At 34.2% G+C, this 20,339-nt stretch overlaps 4 protein-coding genes across 5 annotated transcripts; 3 read left to right on the forward strand and 1 right to left on the reverse strand.

Annotated features, from left to right (window-relative positions):
* Nucleotides 1-1,270: 1,270 nt before the first annotated feature.
* LOC130954162 (chaperone protein dnaJ 13) lies at nucleotides 1,271-8,754 on the forward strand. 2 transcript variants are annotated; one of them, XR_009076204.1, is made up of 14 exons: nucleotides 1,271-1,635; nucleotides 1,732-2,018; nucleotides 2,369-2,566; nucleotides 2,665-2,779; nucleotides 3,078-3,164; nucleotides 4,000-4,088; nucleotides 4,523-4,607; nucleotides 4,915-4,968; nucleotides 5,564-5,644; nucleotides 6,033-6,110; nucleotides 6,750-6,989; nucleotides 7,638-7,745; nucleotides 7,851-7,995; nucleotides 8,121-8,754. XR_009076204.1 is itself a non-coding variant. In XM_057880899.1 (13 exons), the coding sequence occupies exons 1-13, from the start codon at nucleotides 1,492-1,494 to the stop codon at nucleotides 7,905-7,907; spliced, it is 1,623 nt and encodes a 540-aa protein (XP_057736882.1). In that variant the 5' UTR covers nucleotides 1,271-1,491; the 3' UTR covers nucleotides 7,908-8,754. The 2 variants fall into 2 exon arrangements, 1 of the variants encoding a protein (XP_057736882.1); XM_057880899.1 differs by having other exon boundaries at nucleotides 7,851-8,754.
* A 1,814-nt stretch (nucleotides 8,755-10,568) lies between these two features.
* On the forward strand, nucleotides 10,569-13,122 carry LOC130956426 (bifunctional adenosine 5'-phosphosulfate phosphorylase/adenylylsulfatase HINT4). Its single transcript, XM_057883464.1, has 6 exons — nucleotides 10,569-10,937; nucleotides 11,000-11,046; nucleotides 11,112-11,188; nucleotides 11,273-11,339; nucleotides 11,634-11,711; nucleotides 11,801-13,122. Exons 1-6 carry the CDS (start codon nucleotides 10,860-10,862, stop codon nucleotides 11,880-11,882), a joined length of 429 nt encoding a protein of 142 aa, XP_057739447.1. The 5' UTR covers nucleotides 10,569-10,859; the 3' UTR covers nucleotides 11,883-13,122.
* Nucleotides 13,123-15,994: 2,872 nt separating this feature from the next.
* LOC130957333 (probable aspartyl protease At4g16563) lies at nucleotides 15,995-17,763 on the forward strand. Its single transcript, XM_057884202.1, has one exon. It carries the CDS (start codon nucleotides 16,144-16,146, stop codon nucleotides 17,596-17,598), a length of 1,455 nt encoding a protein of 484 aa, XP_057740185.1. The 5' UTR covers nucleotides 15,995-16,143; the 3' UTR covers nucleotides 17,599-17,763.
* Nucleotides 17,764-18,849: 1,086 nt separating this feature from the next.
* LOC130954432 (uncharacterized) lies at nucleotides 18,850-19,692 on the reverse strand. Its single transcript, XM_057881168.1, has 2 exons — nucleotides 19,651-19,692; nucleotides 18,850-19,326 (listed from the first exon to the last, which is right to left on the reverse strand). The coding sequence occupies exons 1-2, from the start codon at nucleotides 19,678-19,680 to the stop codon at nucleotides 18,991-18,993; spliced, it is 366 nt and encodes a 121-aa protein (XP_057737151.1). The 5' UTR covers nucleotides 19,681-19,692; the 3' UTR covers nucleotides 18,850-18,990.
* Nucleotides 19,693-20,339: the final 647 nt, after the last annotated feature.

Below are 20,339 nucleotides of genomic sequence, written 5' to 3' on the forward strand. Positions count from 1 at the left end.
TTCAGTTATTAAACCACTAGAAAATATGCACACAAGGGAAGAAGCATGGATGGTTACAGTGCAGTTTCATTTTTTTTGCCGAAAATGTCGCAAAAACATCGAAATTCAACCACTTTTTGTTCAAATCTCTCCAAACTTTCCATTTTTCCTCACATAGCTTCAAGTCTTCTTGTCAAAAGGAAGATGTGTCTCCCCAACAATTTTACTATAAGGATCTCCCACCCAAAATTTTTTAGTCTTTTCATGATGGTTTCATTCACTTTGAAGTTATAAATGTCTTTAACTTTTTCAACCTTAATCTCATTTTCTTCTTCTGCATTATCTCCTTGTTGGTTATCTTCCATTGTCCCCTCCTCTTTAGATGAAGAGTTGATAGTATCTTCTATAACAATTGGATTTTTCTCTCTCTTAATAGCTTTATTGAACAGTTTTCTTTTGTTGGTACAAGAAGTGTACGAAGAGAATTTTTTTTTTGTTATTATACACTACTACACACCCTTCACTCACACACACTAAGATAGCGTTTATTTTGAGGTGTTGAGACAGAGACTGAAAGATTGAGACTCAGTATTATGTTTGTTGGCTCAGAGATTGGTACTAAAATTTTTGTGTCTGTTCCTAAAATTTCAGTATTTTAGTATCTCCAAAAAATGAGGACACAGGGAACTGAAGTTTTTAGAGACAGAGACTGAAATTTTAATAATATTTTATACCTAAAATACCTTTATTTTAATTAATTAATTTCAATTTTACCTTTTGTACAAATTAAATTAGAGTTTTATTCTTGTTTTAATTTTTATCTTCCACTTTGCACCAAACAAAATATTAAAATTTATTTTAATCTCTATCTTTTAGTCTTTATCTCTTAATCTCAGTCTTTCAATCTTTATCTCTCCACTAAATACTACCAAAGAATTCTTAAAGTACATCTAGTTTTAGTTGGGATTTAAACTCGAATGTAGCATTTAAGAGGCATACAAATATGTGATCTGGCCTCCTCTGCTAAAGAATTCTAGCCGTTGATTTAGAGCATTATTTTTTTTTTTTGGTAATAATTTAGAGCATTATTATTCTCGTCTTTACGTTTCTTGTGCTTTTAAGTTGAGAGGCAATTCTGGACATACGAGGCTAATATGTAATAACCAAACCAAAAAAATATTGAAACCCAAAACATAAAAATTCTACAATTGTGGGCTTCGGCCCTATAATCCATGACCACAAAAAAAATAGAAAGTCTACAATTGTTGCCGTCACTATTGTTTTTCTTATCAGCCGTTGACGTTGGGAGAAGGAAGAGAGTGGAGGCTTGACTGTTGTAGCGTGACTAGCCAGGGCTTTCAACCGAATCTGCACCTTGCAATTTATGCCTTGGTTAGTACCAGTGGGTGACGTAAGCCGAAAACCCCCCTTAAACCCCTTTCCACTTTGAAAAGCATACACACATTCTCTCTCTCTCTCTCTCTCTCTCTGCAAAAACCCTAACTGAATGAAATGGATGAACCAAATGAAGCACCAGAAAACCGAGAACTCTACGCACTCCTCAACTTGTCTCCAGAAGCTTCCGATGAAGAAATCCGCAGAGCTTATCGCCAATGGGCGCAAGCATATCACCCTGATAAATACCAATCACCTCACGTATGCTTCTTTTCTATCTCTCTTTCTCAGCTGTTTCTTTGTTGTTTTGCAATTCCCTCTCAATCCGTTACTTGTTTTGGTCTTTTTCTCTCTCAGATGAAAGATATTGCTACGGAGAATTTTCAGCGCATATGTGAGGCCTACGAGATACTGTCAGATTCAAATAAGAGGCAAATATATGATATATATGGCATGGAAGGTGTGAATTCTGGTTTGGAGCTGGGTGCGACTTTGAATAGAGCTGAGGAGATAAAGGCGGAGCTGGAGAGGCTCAAGAGGATGAAGGAACGGGAGAAGATGGCCGCGCATTTTCGATCTTCGGGTACAATTCTCGCCAATATGTCTTTGCCACACTGTCTAAATGGTGATGGCCTCTTCAGAGGGTAGGCTGTTGCTGTTGCTGTTGCTCGGTTTCATCATAGTTTTTCCTTCTATTTTCTCATCACTCTAAATCTGGTTGGTTAAGTTTATAAAATTATTGATTAGGATAATAAGATTCAGTGAAAGAACCACTGAATAGCACAATTGTGGAAAATGAGACTGGAAAATATAGCTGATGTTGTTATTACTGACTGTAATTTGAAACCTTGAAACGTGTGGTTGATTTAACTTTTTTCACAATGCTAACACCTTTCTAAGCATATCTGTTGCTCATTGCAATTTGTGAGTTTAGAAACTGCCTTTATGATTTCATCTGACTGTTAACATCATTTATTATGTTTCTGAGTACCAGAATGGCCATGACAAGCGAAATTCAGTCTGACTTATCGAAGCGTGATGCTATTACAATTGGTGGCAATTTAGCAGTAGATGGAAATGAAGGTGGTGGAGCTGCCACTGCAGTATTCAGGCATCAAATTTCTGAAGCTTCCTCAGTAGAATTAGTGGCTTCAGCTGGTTTACGTGCACTAGTTGGAGTGCAAGCATCTCGGTCTGTGATTTGCTTTCAAAAATCAAATTCTATAGTGCACTTTGATCTGTTCTGGTGATGCTAAGATGCTTATATGTTTGTTGTGTTTTGTATTTTAGTACTTTATCATCACACTCAGCTGCAACAATGGGCCTTGCGCTGTCTTTGCAAGATGGTTCATTGAATCTTTCAAATTTATGGACCCGCCAATTGTCAGAAACTGCAAGTGGACATGTATGCTACTTTCATGGAATGATAAGTATTGTTTCAGGGAATTGAAATGAAAAACAATACATATCATTGTGAGGACATATTTTTCAAGTTGTAATATAAAAAACACATGGAAACATTGTATATTCAATACTCTTAGATAGCCAAATCCCTCAAAAATAATGTCTTGTACCAGAGTTTAGCTATAGTTAGGAAAACCTTTAGTGTTAAAGCGTAAAATTAGGCATTTTTTTCTCCACTTTAAGAATTTTGAAGCAGTTTTACAATCTACTATATTTCATAGCTTCCCTCTTTCTTACAGATACAGCTTGCTTTGGGAACACAGTCGTCTATAGCTGTCGGCTGGCAAAAGAAAGACGAGAGAAGGTCTGCTTCTGGGGAAGTAAAGGTACTTTTGTGTTTCCTGGTCTGCAAAATAAACTCGTCAAGTTGGATAGGAAATTTTATTACCCTAAGCACAACCCGCTCTAATCATGTTAACTGTGTTAGCAAGTGATTATTTTGTATGACGTTCAATTTGGAATCATTGTATCGTTATTCACTTACTCTTATTACTTAGTGCTAATTAATCTTATTGCAAATTTCCTCATCCTCTCAAAATGTAATAGAACTTTTTTGAGGTTTTGTTTATGTGAACTTTGGGGTTAAGGTATTCTAAGGTCAAAAATTCATTCTCAATAGTCGAGAAGTTGCACTACTCATGATTGTTTGAATGTAAAGGAGTGTTTTCATGTTCCATTTGGACAATAAACAACATACACACACATATGGTTCACTGCTCTAGGATTTTGTTCAACTGGTTTTTAGAGTTGCATGATTAGTACTTTAGTAGTGGGTAGTGAACTAATTTATGCATCAATAGCATGCTTGTCTTGTACAAGTAACAACTCATATGAGCAGTAAAAGAACTGAAGAGGTAGTTATTTGAATCACATCACTATTTGCCTTAGCTCCAACAGCAAGTATATTTACAATCTGCAAGTCACCTAAAACTGCTCATATTTAATTTAATTTCTGGAGGAACTTCTCTTTTGATGCATAAATGCAGTACCTCTAGGCTCTAAATAACACACGAAAAATATGAAACCAAAATTACAATATCTTATGTGCTTCTGACTTTTTAGTGGCTTAGATTTTGGCCATTTCTGTATAAAAGTTTGGGACTTTTTTTGTTTTTATTTTTTCTGTCTTTTCCTATACTCAATTGACTTCTTTCAACCCAGTTTGGCACAGGTTCCTTTGATACATCAGTTCATTATACTCATCGTTTTTCTCCTAAATCACTTGGCTGCATTGGAGGAAGAGTAGGAAGGTATGCAAAATCTTATTGCACGTGGGTTTTGCCACTTTCTTGCTTTTGGTTTTGTTTAAGGAGAAAGTATCTCATGGCATCAAAGTTAGAATTTGATTATTGGATGCTCATTATGTTTAATGATATTCTGGCAAAGGTTTTTGTTGTTATATCTTATGAAACCCTTGTTAAATATATATTCGTAGATTTGGTCTTGACTAGAATCCTTATTTTTTGTTTGATTATTGCGATGGTTTACTATGAATTGTTTGATGTATACGAAAATAGCAACGCAACATTCTTGTATGATTTCAAGTTTAAGCCACTCAATTTTTTTGGTTGATAACTATGCTAATGACCATTCAGACTGAGCATCAATTCAAGAACATTGGCAGCCAATATCCTAATTAGTTTAGATGTTGTCTTTTTTGACATAAAGCAATTTAACCTTGTAGTTCTTCCCTTGAGATTGAAGTTGGTGGTGGGAGGAAGATCTCTAAATTCAGCACTGTGCGCTGGTTGTATACAATAGGAATTCAGGTAAAGCAGTTAAGGAGAGCCTTTCCCCCCTGTTATAGTTCGCATCTCAACATCTACTGTATAAAATCAATTTTCTACCTTGCAGCTATATTCCATTTTTTCCATCAGATTAATGGTTTCTTGCTTTCTACATTCCACCAATGGAATGAATGGTCTCAAAGATTTCTTTGCATATGTTTCTCCCCTCCTCATTTGTTTCTTGTGATTTAATAACAATCTGAAGTTAAATACAACTAAGCTAACTCGCCCCCCTTGTTTTCAATTTGTTTATGTAAGCTATCTTAATATGCTTCTTAACATTTTTCAGGGTATTTTCTGGAAATTTGAACTACATCGTGGGGGCCAAAAGTTGATTATTCCTGTAAGGAGTCTTGGCTTTTTATGTGTTTGGTCCCATAGATACTGGGCTTTGACCTTTTATTTAAATATTTTACACAACTACTCAAGTATTCCAATCTAGGTAGACTTGTGCCCTCTCACTTAGAGAAATTAAGAACAAAGGTTTGTTTGTTATAAGCCATGCTTTTCTATATTGATTTCATTATTTGGCTAATGAACACATGTACATAAAAGTTTGCAGTAAGTTTTTTTCTGTACACATACATATACTGCAAACTTATATATATGTATGTATGTGTACAGAAAAAACTTGCAACGGCCTAGTAAGGAAAGTGGATTAGTTGGAGGATAATAAAATAGAGGTAGAGAAAGACCTAGAAAAGCTATAGGTGAAATTATTAAATAAGATCTGTATATGAATGGTTTAGATGCAAAATTACAAATCCCAAATATGATCCATGGTATTCGAAGTGCCCTCAATGAATGTAATGTAAGAGCAGACACCACCCTTTTTTTTTGTGGCTTTTTTTTTTGTGGGGGGAAGGGGGGGGGGGGTGTGAATATATTGTAAGCGGGAAAAACTTAATATTAACAAATGAACGAACTATTACCTGCAGATTTTGTTGACAAAGCATTTGAACCCTGTGTTTGCATCTGGAGCATTGGTGGTTCCAGCATCTATGTACTTTCTACTGAAGGTCAATAAACTTGACATTAATAATCAATATCTTTGTAGATCACATAGTTATCTTTTCTTTTCTATTCTTTGTTTTTTATTTTTATTTTATTTATTTATTTATTTCTATTTTTGGGTTGCTCCTTATACTATCTGCCTAGTGCCTAGTTATGCTACAGTCATAGATAATGTCATGTGTTATCTTAAGCTTCACTTCCAAGCATTTTTAGGCCTTTCTTGCTAATTTTCACTACCTGGTATTTCTGTTATAGAAACTCTTTGGTAGAATTAAGATAAATAATTATTTTTCATCCAGTGTGACAGGTTATTGTTTGGTTGATCAAACAATTTGATGATGTTTCCTTCATTTTGTATTTTTCTTTTAATATTTGAGTTCTATATGTTTTCAGAAATTCATCATTAAACCCTATTACCTTAGAAGGAATAAGCAGAAAGCTCTAGAGAAGGACGAGAAAACATCTTCACAGGTATGGGTGATCATGTAGTGGTGGCATACTAGCATTGGCATACATATTCTCTAATCTCAAGTATTGTTGTTTTTTGTTTGCGACTATTAGCCTTCTCATCTCAAATATGCCAATGTGTCATTTGTTGTGTGATAGTGTGATAATATACGTACCCCAATAATTTTAGATCTTTGTGCAATGCGCTACACACCTTCGTCTGCTTGTTCATATGAGTAATTAATAATAGCTGATGAGTTATAACTCCCCATTAAATATTAAACAATTGGATAACAGTTGGGTTCTTGAATCTCTTGTATATCCCATATCCAAATATCTTTCAATAGTACAAAATACCTGATGACATAGAACTCTGTTGCACCAAATGTCTACTTGTAGCTTGCATTGTCCATGTGTTGAATAGTGGAACTTGGAAGAGACCAATATTCTTGAAGCTTATGGATAAGATTCTCTGTGTTTTGAAAAAAAAAAAAAAAGTCATTTATCTTATTTACTCTTTTATGGAGCTCATACATTAATATACTACAGAAAAACGTAAAGATGATTCTTTTGAACCAGACATTCTCATATCTCTCCCCTTTTGCAGAATTCCAATTGACATCCTGGTTAATATTTCCCCCTTTGGGTAAATTAATTCTGCAGGTTAAAGAAGCAAGGGCAGCAGCAGAGAAAGCTCAGAAATTACAAGAAAATGTGGCTAACAGGAAAAGAAACAAGCAATTAGAAACAGGTGGACTGGTTATTATGAGAGCACTATATGGAAATGAGAGAGTTTTGTGCAACTTAAATTCGTCAAGTGAGACAAGTCTTGAATCAACTTCAGAAGTCATTGATGTCACCATTCCTCTTAATTTTCTAGTTAATGATTCTGGCCAACTCAAGGTATGTTTCTTTTCTGTTTTCTGCATGCTTTACAAAACTAATCTGATTGTTAGCTACCATGATTTATATTTGTCAATTTTTTCAATTTTCCTGTCAACTTATCCACTTGAATACAGAGATTGCAGTAAGTATAGGGTAAAATGTGGAAAACTTCTTTTAGCTGACATGGCAAAACTGCAGATAGGATATCCTTTTTTAAGGGTTTTTTTTTCCTTCCTTGGAATGAAACCAAATTTCTGCATCAAACATGTGCAGGGTGCAAAGATGTGTGTTTTGTATCATAAATGTCTTCTAACAGTTCCTTAGTTAGATTACTGTGTGAGATGAATGAAGCAACTATAACTCGTACTCTCGTAGTGATCAACCGAGATGACACATCTTTCTAACAACTTAACTATTTGACCCTTTTCCAGTTCTGTTATTAGTACTACTAGTTATGGATCTTGTATGGCTATAATTTGCCATATAACATATAATATCATTGATGTCATATCATGATTTTGCCAAGTGTGTTTTGGGATCCATATGGTTTATACATTTTGGAGATTGCTAATCTTTTTTTATTAAATTCTGATTGTGCGATTGCTGTGTACCTTGGGATACTTGTGTGCTGGGCTTCTCTTATGATTTTGCGATTGGTTGATACAGCTTCATGAAGGTGTAAAAAAATCGGGCATCATGGGGTTTTGTGATCCATGTCCAGGAGAGCCTAAACAGTTGTATATAGAGTATGCTTATGCTGGCAATGAATACAAGGTAATATTTTCAGATTTTTCGATAGTGTTCAACAAGTATTATTTAATAATTCTCTTGTATATGGTCGATGCAATGATACATGGGCTAATTCAAAATTGGAAGCAGGTTTCGGTTGGTGATTATGAAGAATTAATAATACCCCAAGGCAACCACAGGATATAGTTATTATTTTCGGCATGAGGACTATTTTTACCCCATGCAGTTTTCCCTTCGATTACAACATTTTCTCCTGTTAAATTGAATGCAAGAGGTACCTTCTACAATTTTTGGGCCATTGGTACCTTCACTTATTTATATTTTTAATTTATTTTTTGTTGTGCCCTTCTTTTTGTTACTCCCCCGAAAAAAATAAATTGTATAATAAGGTCATTTTAGGAGGTGATTGTAGAATTTCGTCAAGGCATTGCGCATTGCAGTATGTTACGCAGCTGCTAAATCACAATTTTGATTAGTGTTACTCTTGCTGATCGGCTACCCAATTTTATAATTTCACTCGAGGGAGGAAGTTCGATCCCATGAATTCATTGTTAGTTTTCATTTGGGTTTGTACTTAGTAGTTGTGACCATAACAACTGGGAATAAAAATGACAGTTGGCTCTTTATTTTTGGGTTGGGACATTTGTATTATGTTTATTTATATCGGTTACCGCAGTACTATTAGCTTTGACACTAACGATCGGGTTGCAACTCTGCAATTAAATCGCTTGCTCATGCAACTTCCAATTGGTCCGAGAGAATGATTCTGATTGGGTGAATAATTTCTTTGTAAGATAAGCTTTTTTATTTGGGCGCTTTAGATAGTGTTATTGTAACAGGTTTTTAAATTATCAGAAACTAGATTAGCCTCTAATCACCAAAAAAAAAAAAGGAAACTAGATTAGCCTCCGGTGATGTATACTTGTTTACACGAATTAGGCAGAACAATACACCCAAGACATGGATATAATGAATAGATTGTAATGCGTATACAATATGCAAAAAATACTACTGACATAGCAGAATCTCTAATACATGAATAAAAATATGGTTATTATCAATTAATTATGTATTAAATTATTTTTAATTAATAAAATAAAAAGAACTCCTATAAGAAAACTAATTTCACCTCACTACTATCATCACTCCTCCACTATTGTTCTTCCAATTCTTCACTCTATGCCTAACCCTCGACCGCCTTAAGCAAAATAGAGAACAAATCTTAAAATCCAGAACTTCAACATTTTTCATATATGATACTACATAATTGAATGATAGCGTTGCATGTAAACTAAAACTAAATATTTAACATGATTTCCCCAACTTAAAAATTCTTATAAATAAAACTATAAAGGCATGTGATTAAGTGATTATGAAAACGTGTTTCGCACTTACGAGTATTAACGCCAATTACTAGTATGAATAAAGTATCGTTTTTGTCCCAACGTTTTTGGGTAAATCCTATTTGTGTCCCAATGTTTAAATCGTCTTATTTGTATCCCTAACGTTTGTAAAAGTGATTTAATGTTATCCTTTCGTCAATTACACATTATTAAAAATCTCTTCTTAAAGTTAGAAAACAAATGTTTGGAATAGAATCGATGATCCACTCCAAAAAATAGCTCATTAAAAGTTAAAACTAATTTCTACAACATTTACATAATTCACTTTTTTAGGGGCATAATTGAATCTAAACACAAATAGTGGGTATAATATTAAAATCAAATACATCTAATTGAGACCTAATTGAGAATGAATACATCTAAGATAGAATAATTGAAAAATATAATCTGATTTGTTAGTATAATTGATAGTAGGATAACATTGAATTACTTTTATAAACGTTATGGATACAAATAGGACGATTTAAACGTTAAGGACACAAATAGGACTTACCCCAAACGTTGTGGACAAAAACGATACTTTACTAATATTTATGAACTTTTTATTTTTATTTTTATTTTTTTGTTAATTATTATTGACATCAAATTAAAATATGCAACATAGATAATTGTGATTTTAGTAGATATTAAATATGGAAATTGAGACATTTTATTTAAAAGACAACAGACTTTTAGTATTGATGGTACATAAAAATCAAATTTATTTATTTTTACATGAAAATCAATTTTATTTTATGTTTTTTATATATACACACACACCAAGACATTATATATAGTTATATTTGTGTCTTTTTAGTATTATGTTTTTCTTAGAATATAGAGTTTTTTTTTTGGTTGTATACTTTTTTTTTTTTTGGACTTGGGTTGTATACTTGTATCTTAGAATAGTTATGAAATTCTTTTATTTCTTTTTGGGCTTATAATTGGGGTTGAAGCCCAAAATCATGTATAATCAGTCATGGCAGAAAGATGTACTCACTTACAGAAAAGGAAATAGAGATGCCTAAATATCCAAGGGGAGTCTCAAAACTAACTTAGGGCATATGTGAATCAACTCACAAGGAACTAGCTCAAATTATCTTTAATGATGTCCGACGGAATTTAGTGTGGTTTGGATTGATTTATTTTATCCCAAAAAAAATATTAAAAATAAAATATTTTTATTAAGTTTTAAATATATTTGAATATATTTTTTATTCTTATTAAAAAAATAAATTATTCACTTTTTTTTAAGTCAATAATATTTTACTTTTAAGAAGAACAAAAGTAAAAAATATATTTAATTATTTGAATTTTTTTAAAAAAATTATTTAAATATAAAATAACTTTTGTTTATTATTTTTTTAAAAGATAAAAAAATAAATATTTATTTTATCAAAAGCCAATTCAATAGTTCTTAAATGTCTCGAAATGTAGTTTTGTAACCTAATTTTGTTTTATCTTGGGCTTTTAGCCCTATTATTGTCCACATAAAAAAGATGGCAGGAAAGATGCATGAACAGTGGAACCGGTTGCGAATAGGCAATAGCCACTGGAAGTTCAAACAAACGAGGGACCATGGAATTTGAATATTTGATGGAGCACGATTCTTTCTTGTTTACCTGTATGGATCAATGAGGAGAGGTCGTTGAGTGGTGTGGTTGTTTGACACGTGGCAGAGGTCTTACAATAGTAGATGAAAGCTGCATCCAAAAGTCCAATCGAATCGAACCAGTGAACTGAGTTTCAGGAAGAAATGATGGCGGCGGCAAGTTCCTCATGCGTTTTCTGTGAGATCGCCACCAGATCCACCGCCACCACTCTTCTACACTCTGTACGTCTCTCCTCTCTCTGGATTGTGATTTATGAATTGAATCTGATATTAAAAAATTACAGGACGATAAGGTTGTTGCTTTCCAAGACATTAGGCCTTCTGCTTTCAGGTACACTACCTCTGTTGATTACTCGAATCTCAAATCTCAGAGGTTACTAATTCTTTTTTTTTTAGGCATTACTTGGTAATCCCTGTGCAGCACATTCCTACTGTGAATGATCTCCAAAGGAAAACTGAAGACTATGCTTTGGGTAAACAATATCACTCGTAATCTCTAATCACTTTCAATTTCAAGTTCTTTATTTTATATGCCATAAATCATTATTATTCAACAGTGACTCACATGTTAGAGGTTGGGAGAATGCTATTACTTAGAGATGCACCTCACTCTAACCACCACAGGTACTTCCACCACCTCTAGTGTTATTATATTTGGTCTAATTTACATTCAAGAGTTATACAGTAGTAATAATAGATGGGAGATTGAATGTATGTATTTCTTACTTGTAATTTGAATTACTCATATTCATCAATCACATTGTGTTATAAACCCATTTATTTGTGTTCATATACAAGATTATTCCATTCTTAAAAGAGTTACATATTCGGTTTTTAATATGCTAGTAAAAACTTGAGGTTAACTTGACCTGAGTTGGTTGCTGTTGTTAAAAGTTTCTGTTACCTTCTTTTTAATAGATTTGGCTTTCATCAGCCTCCCCTGAATTCTGTTAACCACTTACACCTCCATTGTTTGGCGCTTCCCTATACACCCAGGTATCTCTTCATCTTGTTGATTACTATTTTGCATAAACAGCTCGCACTGCATAGATACTAAAACTTGCTCCACTTTCGAGCTTAAGCAGATGGAGATTCATAAAATACATGCCTTTAGGACCAATTGGCTTCATAGAAGCAGAGAGATTTCTGGAAAAGATAAAGCCATAGCCCACAGGTTCCCTCAAAAAATATAAATGAACGTGGAGTACTTGATTGTTCTTTTGCTATATTTTGCTTTTCCCTCTTCGGAAACATGCTAGATATAGGATCAAATTCAAAATTACATCTGTTCAATTTTTTTATCATTAAAGTGTGTAGTAACAATTATACTCCACTTTGACCTGTAGATCATAGTAGATGATATATAAATATGAATAAGAAAAGGATTACACTTGCCTAAACCCTAAAACCCTAGATCTGAGATGCTCTTTGTTGTTAATATGCTAGCTTTGGCTACTTTTTTTTTTTTGGCTTTCAGAAGGGAGCATACAATGCTTTGATAAAGAATACGCGTTTTAGTGGTTTGCTTACCAGCAATTCTTTAATAAACCTTTCCAAATAAAAGGACTTTCTACTTTGTGGATTTTGTCTTAAAAAAAATCACTTAGCCGGTCCTCATTTAATGGAATTGGAGAACTTTGGGATGTCCATTACAGTTAGGCATTATTTTATATGGTATAGGTAAGTAGGTAATCCTTATAGCATATTTACAGCATATTTTTTCTGCTGGGAAAAAGCATTTGGACCCAAAGATCATCTAGTAAATAAGATGGATTAATTGAGAAATATTTTTTTACATGTATATAAATAAATTTTTTAGTGACATTCTTGTTGATCTTGATTTTTTTTTAAATGTGGTACAAATATAATCAATTTGATAGATAGTGATAACCTGATGGTTGAATTAATAAAAATTATATGCTGGTGTAAATGTGTGAAGTTTTGTATTAGTCTCGATAAATATTTGCGTGTGCTGTGTGGTTTGCCACTTTTAATTATTGTATTAAAATTTTATAAGTCTTTTATAAGTGTAAACTATTTTTATCTTCCAAATTATTTCTGAGTTTGGTCTACTTAATTTTAATACAATGTCAAATCTCATCCTATAATACTATCGAGACATTCTGCACATATTCAATTGGTCTAATCTCACTTCAAGTGACTGTCTATTTTAAGTGTAAGAGAGTATTAGAGTTTAACAGTTTTTATATGTACCAAGACAACTCTTGTTTCTTGAGTTAATTTTGAGTTGTGTGAGCTCCAGTGAATTTAACATATTGTCTCAGGCTCTCATTTTCACATTATAACAGCAGCCATCTCTATCAACATATTTGTATCTAATGAATAAATACATGTAATGAGTGTGTGTATTATATATTGAAATGGTACATATTTTTAAGGTTAACTATTTTGTAAGTAGGTGGAGTAATGAATGTATAGTATTATAACATGTACTCTAGTTAGAATGCATCAGTTAATAAATAATAAATAAGTCACATTTGACACTGGTACTAATGAGTACTGTACAAAAATAACAATTAACATACTCCATTGCATGGATATATAGTAACAAATTGAGGACTTTGTAGTAAATATGCCTTCATGGATTCCTTGGCTGAACTGAATATAGACTTTGTAGTAAATACACCTTCACAGCCTCACTGGTAACTTGGTTGAACTGAATATACACGTTCCCTATTCAATGCCTTGCCATAATATTTTTGAAGATGTTTTGCAATGCTAAACAAATAAGTCAGCTCAATCAAAATCTCATAAATAGCACCCTCCCCCGGCTCCCACCTGATTAAAATAAGATTGCATTTAGGACGGGCATGCTGCTTTTTGGTTTCACAAGAAACAAAACATGGATAACCACTTAAGTCATCGAGTTCAAAATAATATATAATAAAAAAACAATTACCAACAGCTGTGATAGAAACATCTAGAAAATAATTGTCAATAGAAACATCTAGAAAAGAAAAATAAACAAAAAAAAGGGAAGGGGTATAACTTGTTAGTAAAATTCTTTCGCCGAGACGAAACTATCCAAAATATATGGAAATTTAGTGATTAAAAGTTAAAACATCATGAGTTGTGGGCAGTATTATAATATTTTATTGTTACGTAAACAAAGGATTTGGCCCAATATTATTTAATGCGGGAAATGACTTCAAGACCATCCAAAATGACCAGATGAGTTGGATTAAGTCGAGATTGGCCTACACAATAATTGATTCTTAAAAGCTTGTGAATTGTCTATATATTCACCTACATCGCCGAATCCCTTTCTAGTCGTCCTCTACTACCCTTGGAAGCATTATAAATTAAATTTTTAATCTAGTTCCTATACTTTGTAGCAAAAATTCCTCATCTCCTTAACCCCTTATAAATGCTAGTTGACACTTTTGGGCAGAAGCAAACAATGGATATCTACTTTATAGGATTGGTGTACCATCCAATTCCATCCATTAGGTAATGAGTCAATAAACATTAGACGCCTTTCGGTCTTTCATACTGTATGGCCAAAGCAGCCAATCTTGTGGTTGTGTTATTCTGCTGTTGACCACATTAGCATCACAAGAATTATAAATAATAATAAGTTCTTTAATTTCAATAGCTGTGGATACCAAATCCAACTATAATGAAAGGAAAGATGGATATTATACTCACATAAGCTTTAGTGGAACCAAAGCGTGAGGAACTAAAGCAAGGGAAAACTATATGTTATTAGACTCAAATGGCTAACCTCCACTAATGCAATGAAAGCGACCCAATTAAGTTGGTAGGACGCATATATAGCAATTTTAGAAGCCATTATTTGCATCTCCGCGTTGAGGGTGTAGGGTGTCTATTATTTTAGTTACATTATGTGGTGTGTCTCTCAATCAATGGCTTTAGACCACTCCATGATGATCTTGACGGGTTTAATTTGTTCGATAACTAATATTATATACGTGTTTTTAATGATGCTTCATGCTTGTTAGTAGAACAATTTATTCCTTGTGAATGATACCTCGCTTTCAATGATATGATTCATCCTTCTTTTTTTTTCTTTTTTTTTTGGTAAATATGTTTTCGTCATTTGATGTGTTATATTCTCGTTTTTATCTTTTGTCTACTCTTCTCATTTGTACACATTCACTGTATAAAAAAATTGCATTAAAATTAAATAATCATGTTATATATACATCAAAAATAAAATTACCTAATTAATTATTTATATAAATTATATATTAAAATATAAAATATATTAAAAATATGTAATATACATAATAAATAATTTAGTCATTAATTTTTAGAATGCACAGTATTTTAAAAAAATATTCGATAACCAAAATTTTTTTATTATTCATGTATATTTATTTCATTTAAAATTAATAATAATTAAAAACTGTTAGATGATAATTTAGTCAAACTTATTAAATTTTCACTTTATTTTTACCTTATATTAGAATTAATAATGATTTTTTTACTTTTTATCGTTAAAAATATTAACCGAACATTCTTTTCAAAAATCAAATTCTAAAATAAAACACCTAACAAAAGGTTATTGGAAAAAAAAATGAAAAGGTCGGCAGGGAGGACAAATTTTGAAATGGAATGGAAGAAAAGTTGATTTTGACCAATATACGTCATTAGGTTAAGTTAATACATGAAAATAATTGAACTCTGACCCTGATTGACTTGATAACTACGTTGCTTTGAGAGCTTTCTCTGTTCTTTGCAATCTTGCTAGACGCCTCCAATGCATTGGTTCGCACATCGCAGTCAATTTTGACGTTGATTGCATTTTCCACGTTTCCTTTTATTTTACCTTTTATTTTATTTATTAGTATTTCGAAAAATAAACAACTAAAAATAGTGAGTCTTTCACTTATCTATGAGAATAGGACTTTAACCTAATCAATGAAAAGGCTAAACATCATTTTGTACAGTTTAGCCATGCTTTTCAAAAATTAATTCATCACAAATGCTGATTAGCATTTTTCAACTGAAGCATGAAATTTGGATTTAGTTAATTTAACTATGCCAAGTGGCCAATTGAAGTATTTTTCTTCTTTTGAAAAACTTTTAGCATTCTTTGGATTGGAAAATTGGAACCACCAAAGGAAGGTGAAAACAGCAAATCAAAAAATGACTGTCCTAAACAAAACCTGTTGGCAGCAAAACCATCAACAAAATAGCTATCACCCTCCCACATTAACATCAATATACTTACACCCTTAAAAGACATTAAAGTATTATAGTATATCACTATTGAATATTGATTATTCAATTAATTGGGATAATAACATTGTCCTAAGTCCGCAGAAGCGGCAACTTCGTACCATCACTAATGAATTCCATTATAAAACCCGTCCTTCTCGTAGGTCTGAGTCAATTAATTTGAAAATCAAAATTTCATTCTCTGCCTGAAAAGTGAAAAGCAATGGCATCTTCAGCAAGGAAGCTTGAGCTTCTCTGGTTCATTCTTATTTTCATTTCGGTTCCAGCTTCATCATCACAGACACTTGTATTGCCTCTCACACACTCAATCTCCAAAGAGCAATTCAACAGTACCCACAACCTCCTCAAATCCACTGCCACCCGTTCCGCCGTCCGCTTCCACCACCAACGCCAACGTCACCGCCCGCACCAAGTTTCCCTTCCTCTCTCCCCTGGAAGCGACTACACCTTGTCCTTCACCCTGGGCTCTGGCCCGGCCCAGGCCCATCCCATAACCCTCTATATGGACACAGGCAGCGACCTTGTCTGGTTCCCCTGTGCCCCCTTCGAGTGCATACTCTGCGAGGGAAAGCCCAGTCCAGGCCCAAGCAGGACACCAAACATCACACGGGCCCACGCAGTGTCATGCCAGTCTCCTGCATGCTCCGCGGCCCACTCCTCCACGTCATCATCCGACCTCTGCGCAATGGCACGTTGCCCCTTAGACGCCATAGAAACTTCTGATTGCAGTTCATCGGCGTGTCCGCCATTCTACTACGCTTACGGCGACGGAAGCTTAATCGCAAACCTCTATCGCCACACACTCTCTATGTCTTCTCTCGTTCTCAAGAACTTCACCTTCGGTTGCGCCCACACGACCCTCGGTGAGCCCACCGGCGTCGCTGGTTTCGGCCGTGGTTTGCTCTCTTTTCCGGCCCAGTTAGCCACCTTCTCTCCTCAGCTCGGTAATCGATTCTCATACTGTTTGGTATCTCATTCTTTCAACGGCGATCGAATTCGTCGCCCGAGTCCACTCATTCTCGGCCGTCGCGACGGCGGGGACGAACACGGTGAGTTCGTGTACACGTCCCTGCTTCGGAACCCGAAGCACCCGTACTTTTACTCCGTCGGGCTAGCTGGAATCTCAGTCGGGAAGAGGGATATTCCGGCGCCAGAGATACTGAGGAAGGTGGACGCGACAGGGAGTGGTGGTGTTGTAGTTGATTCCGGGACGACGTTCACGATGTTGCCAGCGAGTTTGTATAACTCGGTGGTGGCTGAGTTCGACCGGCGAGTGGGGCGAATTCACAAGCGGGCGAGTGAGGTGGAGGGGAAAACGGGCCTGGGTCCATGTTATTACTTGGACACTGTGGCCCAGGTTCCGGCGGTGACGTTGCGTTTTGCGGGGAATGATTCGAGTGTGGTGCTGCCTAGAAGGAACTACTTCTACGAGTTTTTGTACGGTGAAGATGGAGCCACGACGAAAAGAAGAGTGGGGTGCATGATGCTGATGAACGGTGGTGATGATTCTGAGTTAAGTGGTGGGCCCGGGGCCACGCTTGGGAATTACCAGCAGCAGGGCTTTGAGGTTATTTACGACCTTGAAAAGCAGCGCGTGGGATTCGCCAGAAGGCAGTGCGCGTTGCTTTGGGATAGCCTGAACCGTGAGAAGAACTAGTGTGCTCTATTCTGCACTGGACCACCGGAACTCTCAGTCACGGGTTCGGTTAACTGTAAATGGGAATAAGGCGGTGGCGGGCTTCGGTGCCCACTGCCCATGTCCTTACTCTGTATAGCCGAAATTTGTACTTTTTGTGTTAATATTGCTCTTCATTTTTTGGTTGGTGTATCCTTGTAAATCTTTTCACATTTTTATTTCCATCACTAGGCAAAAACTAAAGTGGACTTTTTACTAATTGATTACATCGTTGATTTGTTCTATTAATATTTTCTATACTTTTAATTTATGTTCTGTTTTACTACTTTTTGTTTTGTCGATCGTATGCGTTATAGCTCTATATATAATTTTACCAACTTAAGTTTGAATCAATCCATAATTGAGAAGTAATAGATCTATTACAAGGTAGCAAATTGTGCAAGTACAAAGCATAAGCTGATAAAAATGTACAGACGAAGATTGAAACCAATGCAAATGTAAGTACTAGGTAGGATCGGCAAAAAGTAAACGATCGAATCATGGAAAATATTACATGACACGACGAAAAGTCAACTTGAGAGTTGTTAACTTGTTATGTCTATCTTTCGCACAAGATCCTATATATAACATATAAGGATAATGGATAATTTAGCTTCCCTTTTACTAAACGTAGGTAAGGTGTAGTAATACTAGCATATTCAGCTTCCACCATACATCAAGTTATTCCTACCCTTCTACTATTTTATTGTTCCATTTGAACATTTATATATATATTATGAACTAATATATTTAATTGTAGTTTAGTCATCCATACAGCAGCATCTAAATCAAATCATTTAAAACTTGACTAATCTAATTTAAAAAATCGTAATTATCTGACTACAAATCAAAACAGCCTTTTGCCCCCCTACTTCTAAAAAGTTTTAGTAGCAGGATAGCACCTAAAATTACATTCTATCATGAACCCTGTTTCTGAAAAATACACACATTTTTGTTAAAGACCGTACATAGATATTATTCTATTAATTTTAAAATAATTATAGTTTTGACCTTTTTTTATATATTTAAAAATTAACGTGTTTAGATGTAGAATAAATTTAAAATAAATTATTTCTACTCATAAAAATTTTATACATTAATAAACCTACTTACAAATAAAAAAAAATTAAAATATTATCTATGAAAGATAGGTTTAATGCCATAAAATTATTTAAATATTAAAAAATTATCCAAAAATTTTAAATTACTTTCCTTAATCTAACCTAACCTATTCTAATCTCTAACCCCTTTATCACCACTCAAATTCTTTTCCAACTCTCATCCATATCTATTACAACTGTCTGTGCCACCATCATCACAATCATCACCGTCATTGTCTCCTTCTCCCTACACCACCACTATTCTCCCAACAATTTAGTTTTTACAAGAGCCTGAAAAAGGATCAATTTCTAACATGAACCTAACTTTAATTGCGCTGTGAACCCTATCCTGTGATGCCATGCCAAGAAATTCCAGCTTTGCGTTTGTTCTTATACGTCCACACGTCGTTGTTCTTCTTCCCGTTCTGAACCTACAGGCTGCAGTGTCTATTCTCTTCATCGCTCGTGGCACGAAGAACAATGCTCTCGACGAAGCCACCACAATTTTCGACAACCCGAGGGAAAGCAATTCTGATCCAGACGTAGAAGCAGCTTTTCCCTTCAGCAAAAACGCCGACAAGATTATGTTTCTCGATGCTGAATCGACATGCTGCAAATAAGGATATTCAAATTTAAAGTGACTTAAATTAAACCATTCATTCAATCTAAATAAAAAACTAATTAAAACCCCACTAAACGGATTAAAATCACATCAGACTTGGAATCGTATGATGGTTCATCATATTATTATCAATTCTTCTTTTTATATGTCATTATTTTTGTTCAAGTAGTTAAGAATAGTAAATAGCGTCCTCCATCAGCCAAAAAATGAATAAATGCGAGCTTTCTCTTTGTTAATTATTACTATAGAGAAATTTCATCATGACAGATAGTAATAACATCCACAAGCTTACATCAACATCCACAAGCTTACATTAATTTCACTTTTATTTGGGTGTAACATCGTACATGCTATAGCACGAGGCACTGCAAATGCGCATCCTCAAATCATAAAATAACAATGTTGACTTGTGCCCACGTTGTTCAATTTGATTTATCTGCATACCCGATTGCGATACGGGAGTAAATACTAAATTGTTATATATAATATAATATTTTGTCTAAAATAATTAAATATATTCATGTGACATGGTTTTATTGATAATACATACATGATACAAGCACAACGGCGGTTGCTAGGTAACACCCGCATGAATACATAAATGACAAGAAAAACTCAAAAAATAAACTGGAGGCCGGGAATTGAAGTATTGTGAGAGGTTCAATTCTTCTCCCCTGGAGAAGCTGCAAAGAGTGTGTATAGTACTTGGTTCGTGTAAACCAGCTGTCCACAGCTCAAACTTATGCCAAGTGCATTACACACAACCCAACGAAACTCTATCAATTCCGCATCCACCCCCACCCCCTCTCTCTAGGAAAATCAATTGCATATCAGAGACAGAGATACATGTATTCATTAATAATTAATTAGAAGACATACAATAGTAGAAAACCTTCAAATAATTTTCATTTCATATATATACACATACATAATTTAATTATTTAATATAATATATATTAATATTTTAATTAGTATATTTATAAAAATATTTTATACGAATA

This window comes from Arachis stenosperma, chromosome 10 (assembly GCF_014773155.1).
Source record: "Arachis stenosperma cultivar V10309 chromosome 10, arast.V10309.gnm1.PFL2, whole genome shotgun sequence".
In the NCBI taxonomy this organism is placed as follows: domain Eukaryota; kingdom Viridiplantae; phylum Streptophyta; class Magnoliopsida; order Fabales; family Fabaceae; genus Arachis; species Arachis stenosperma.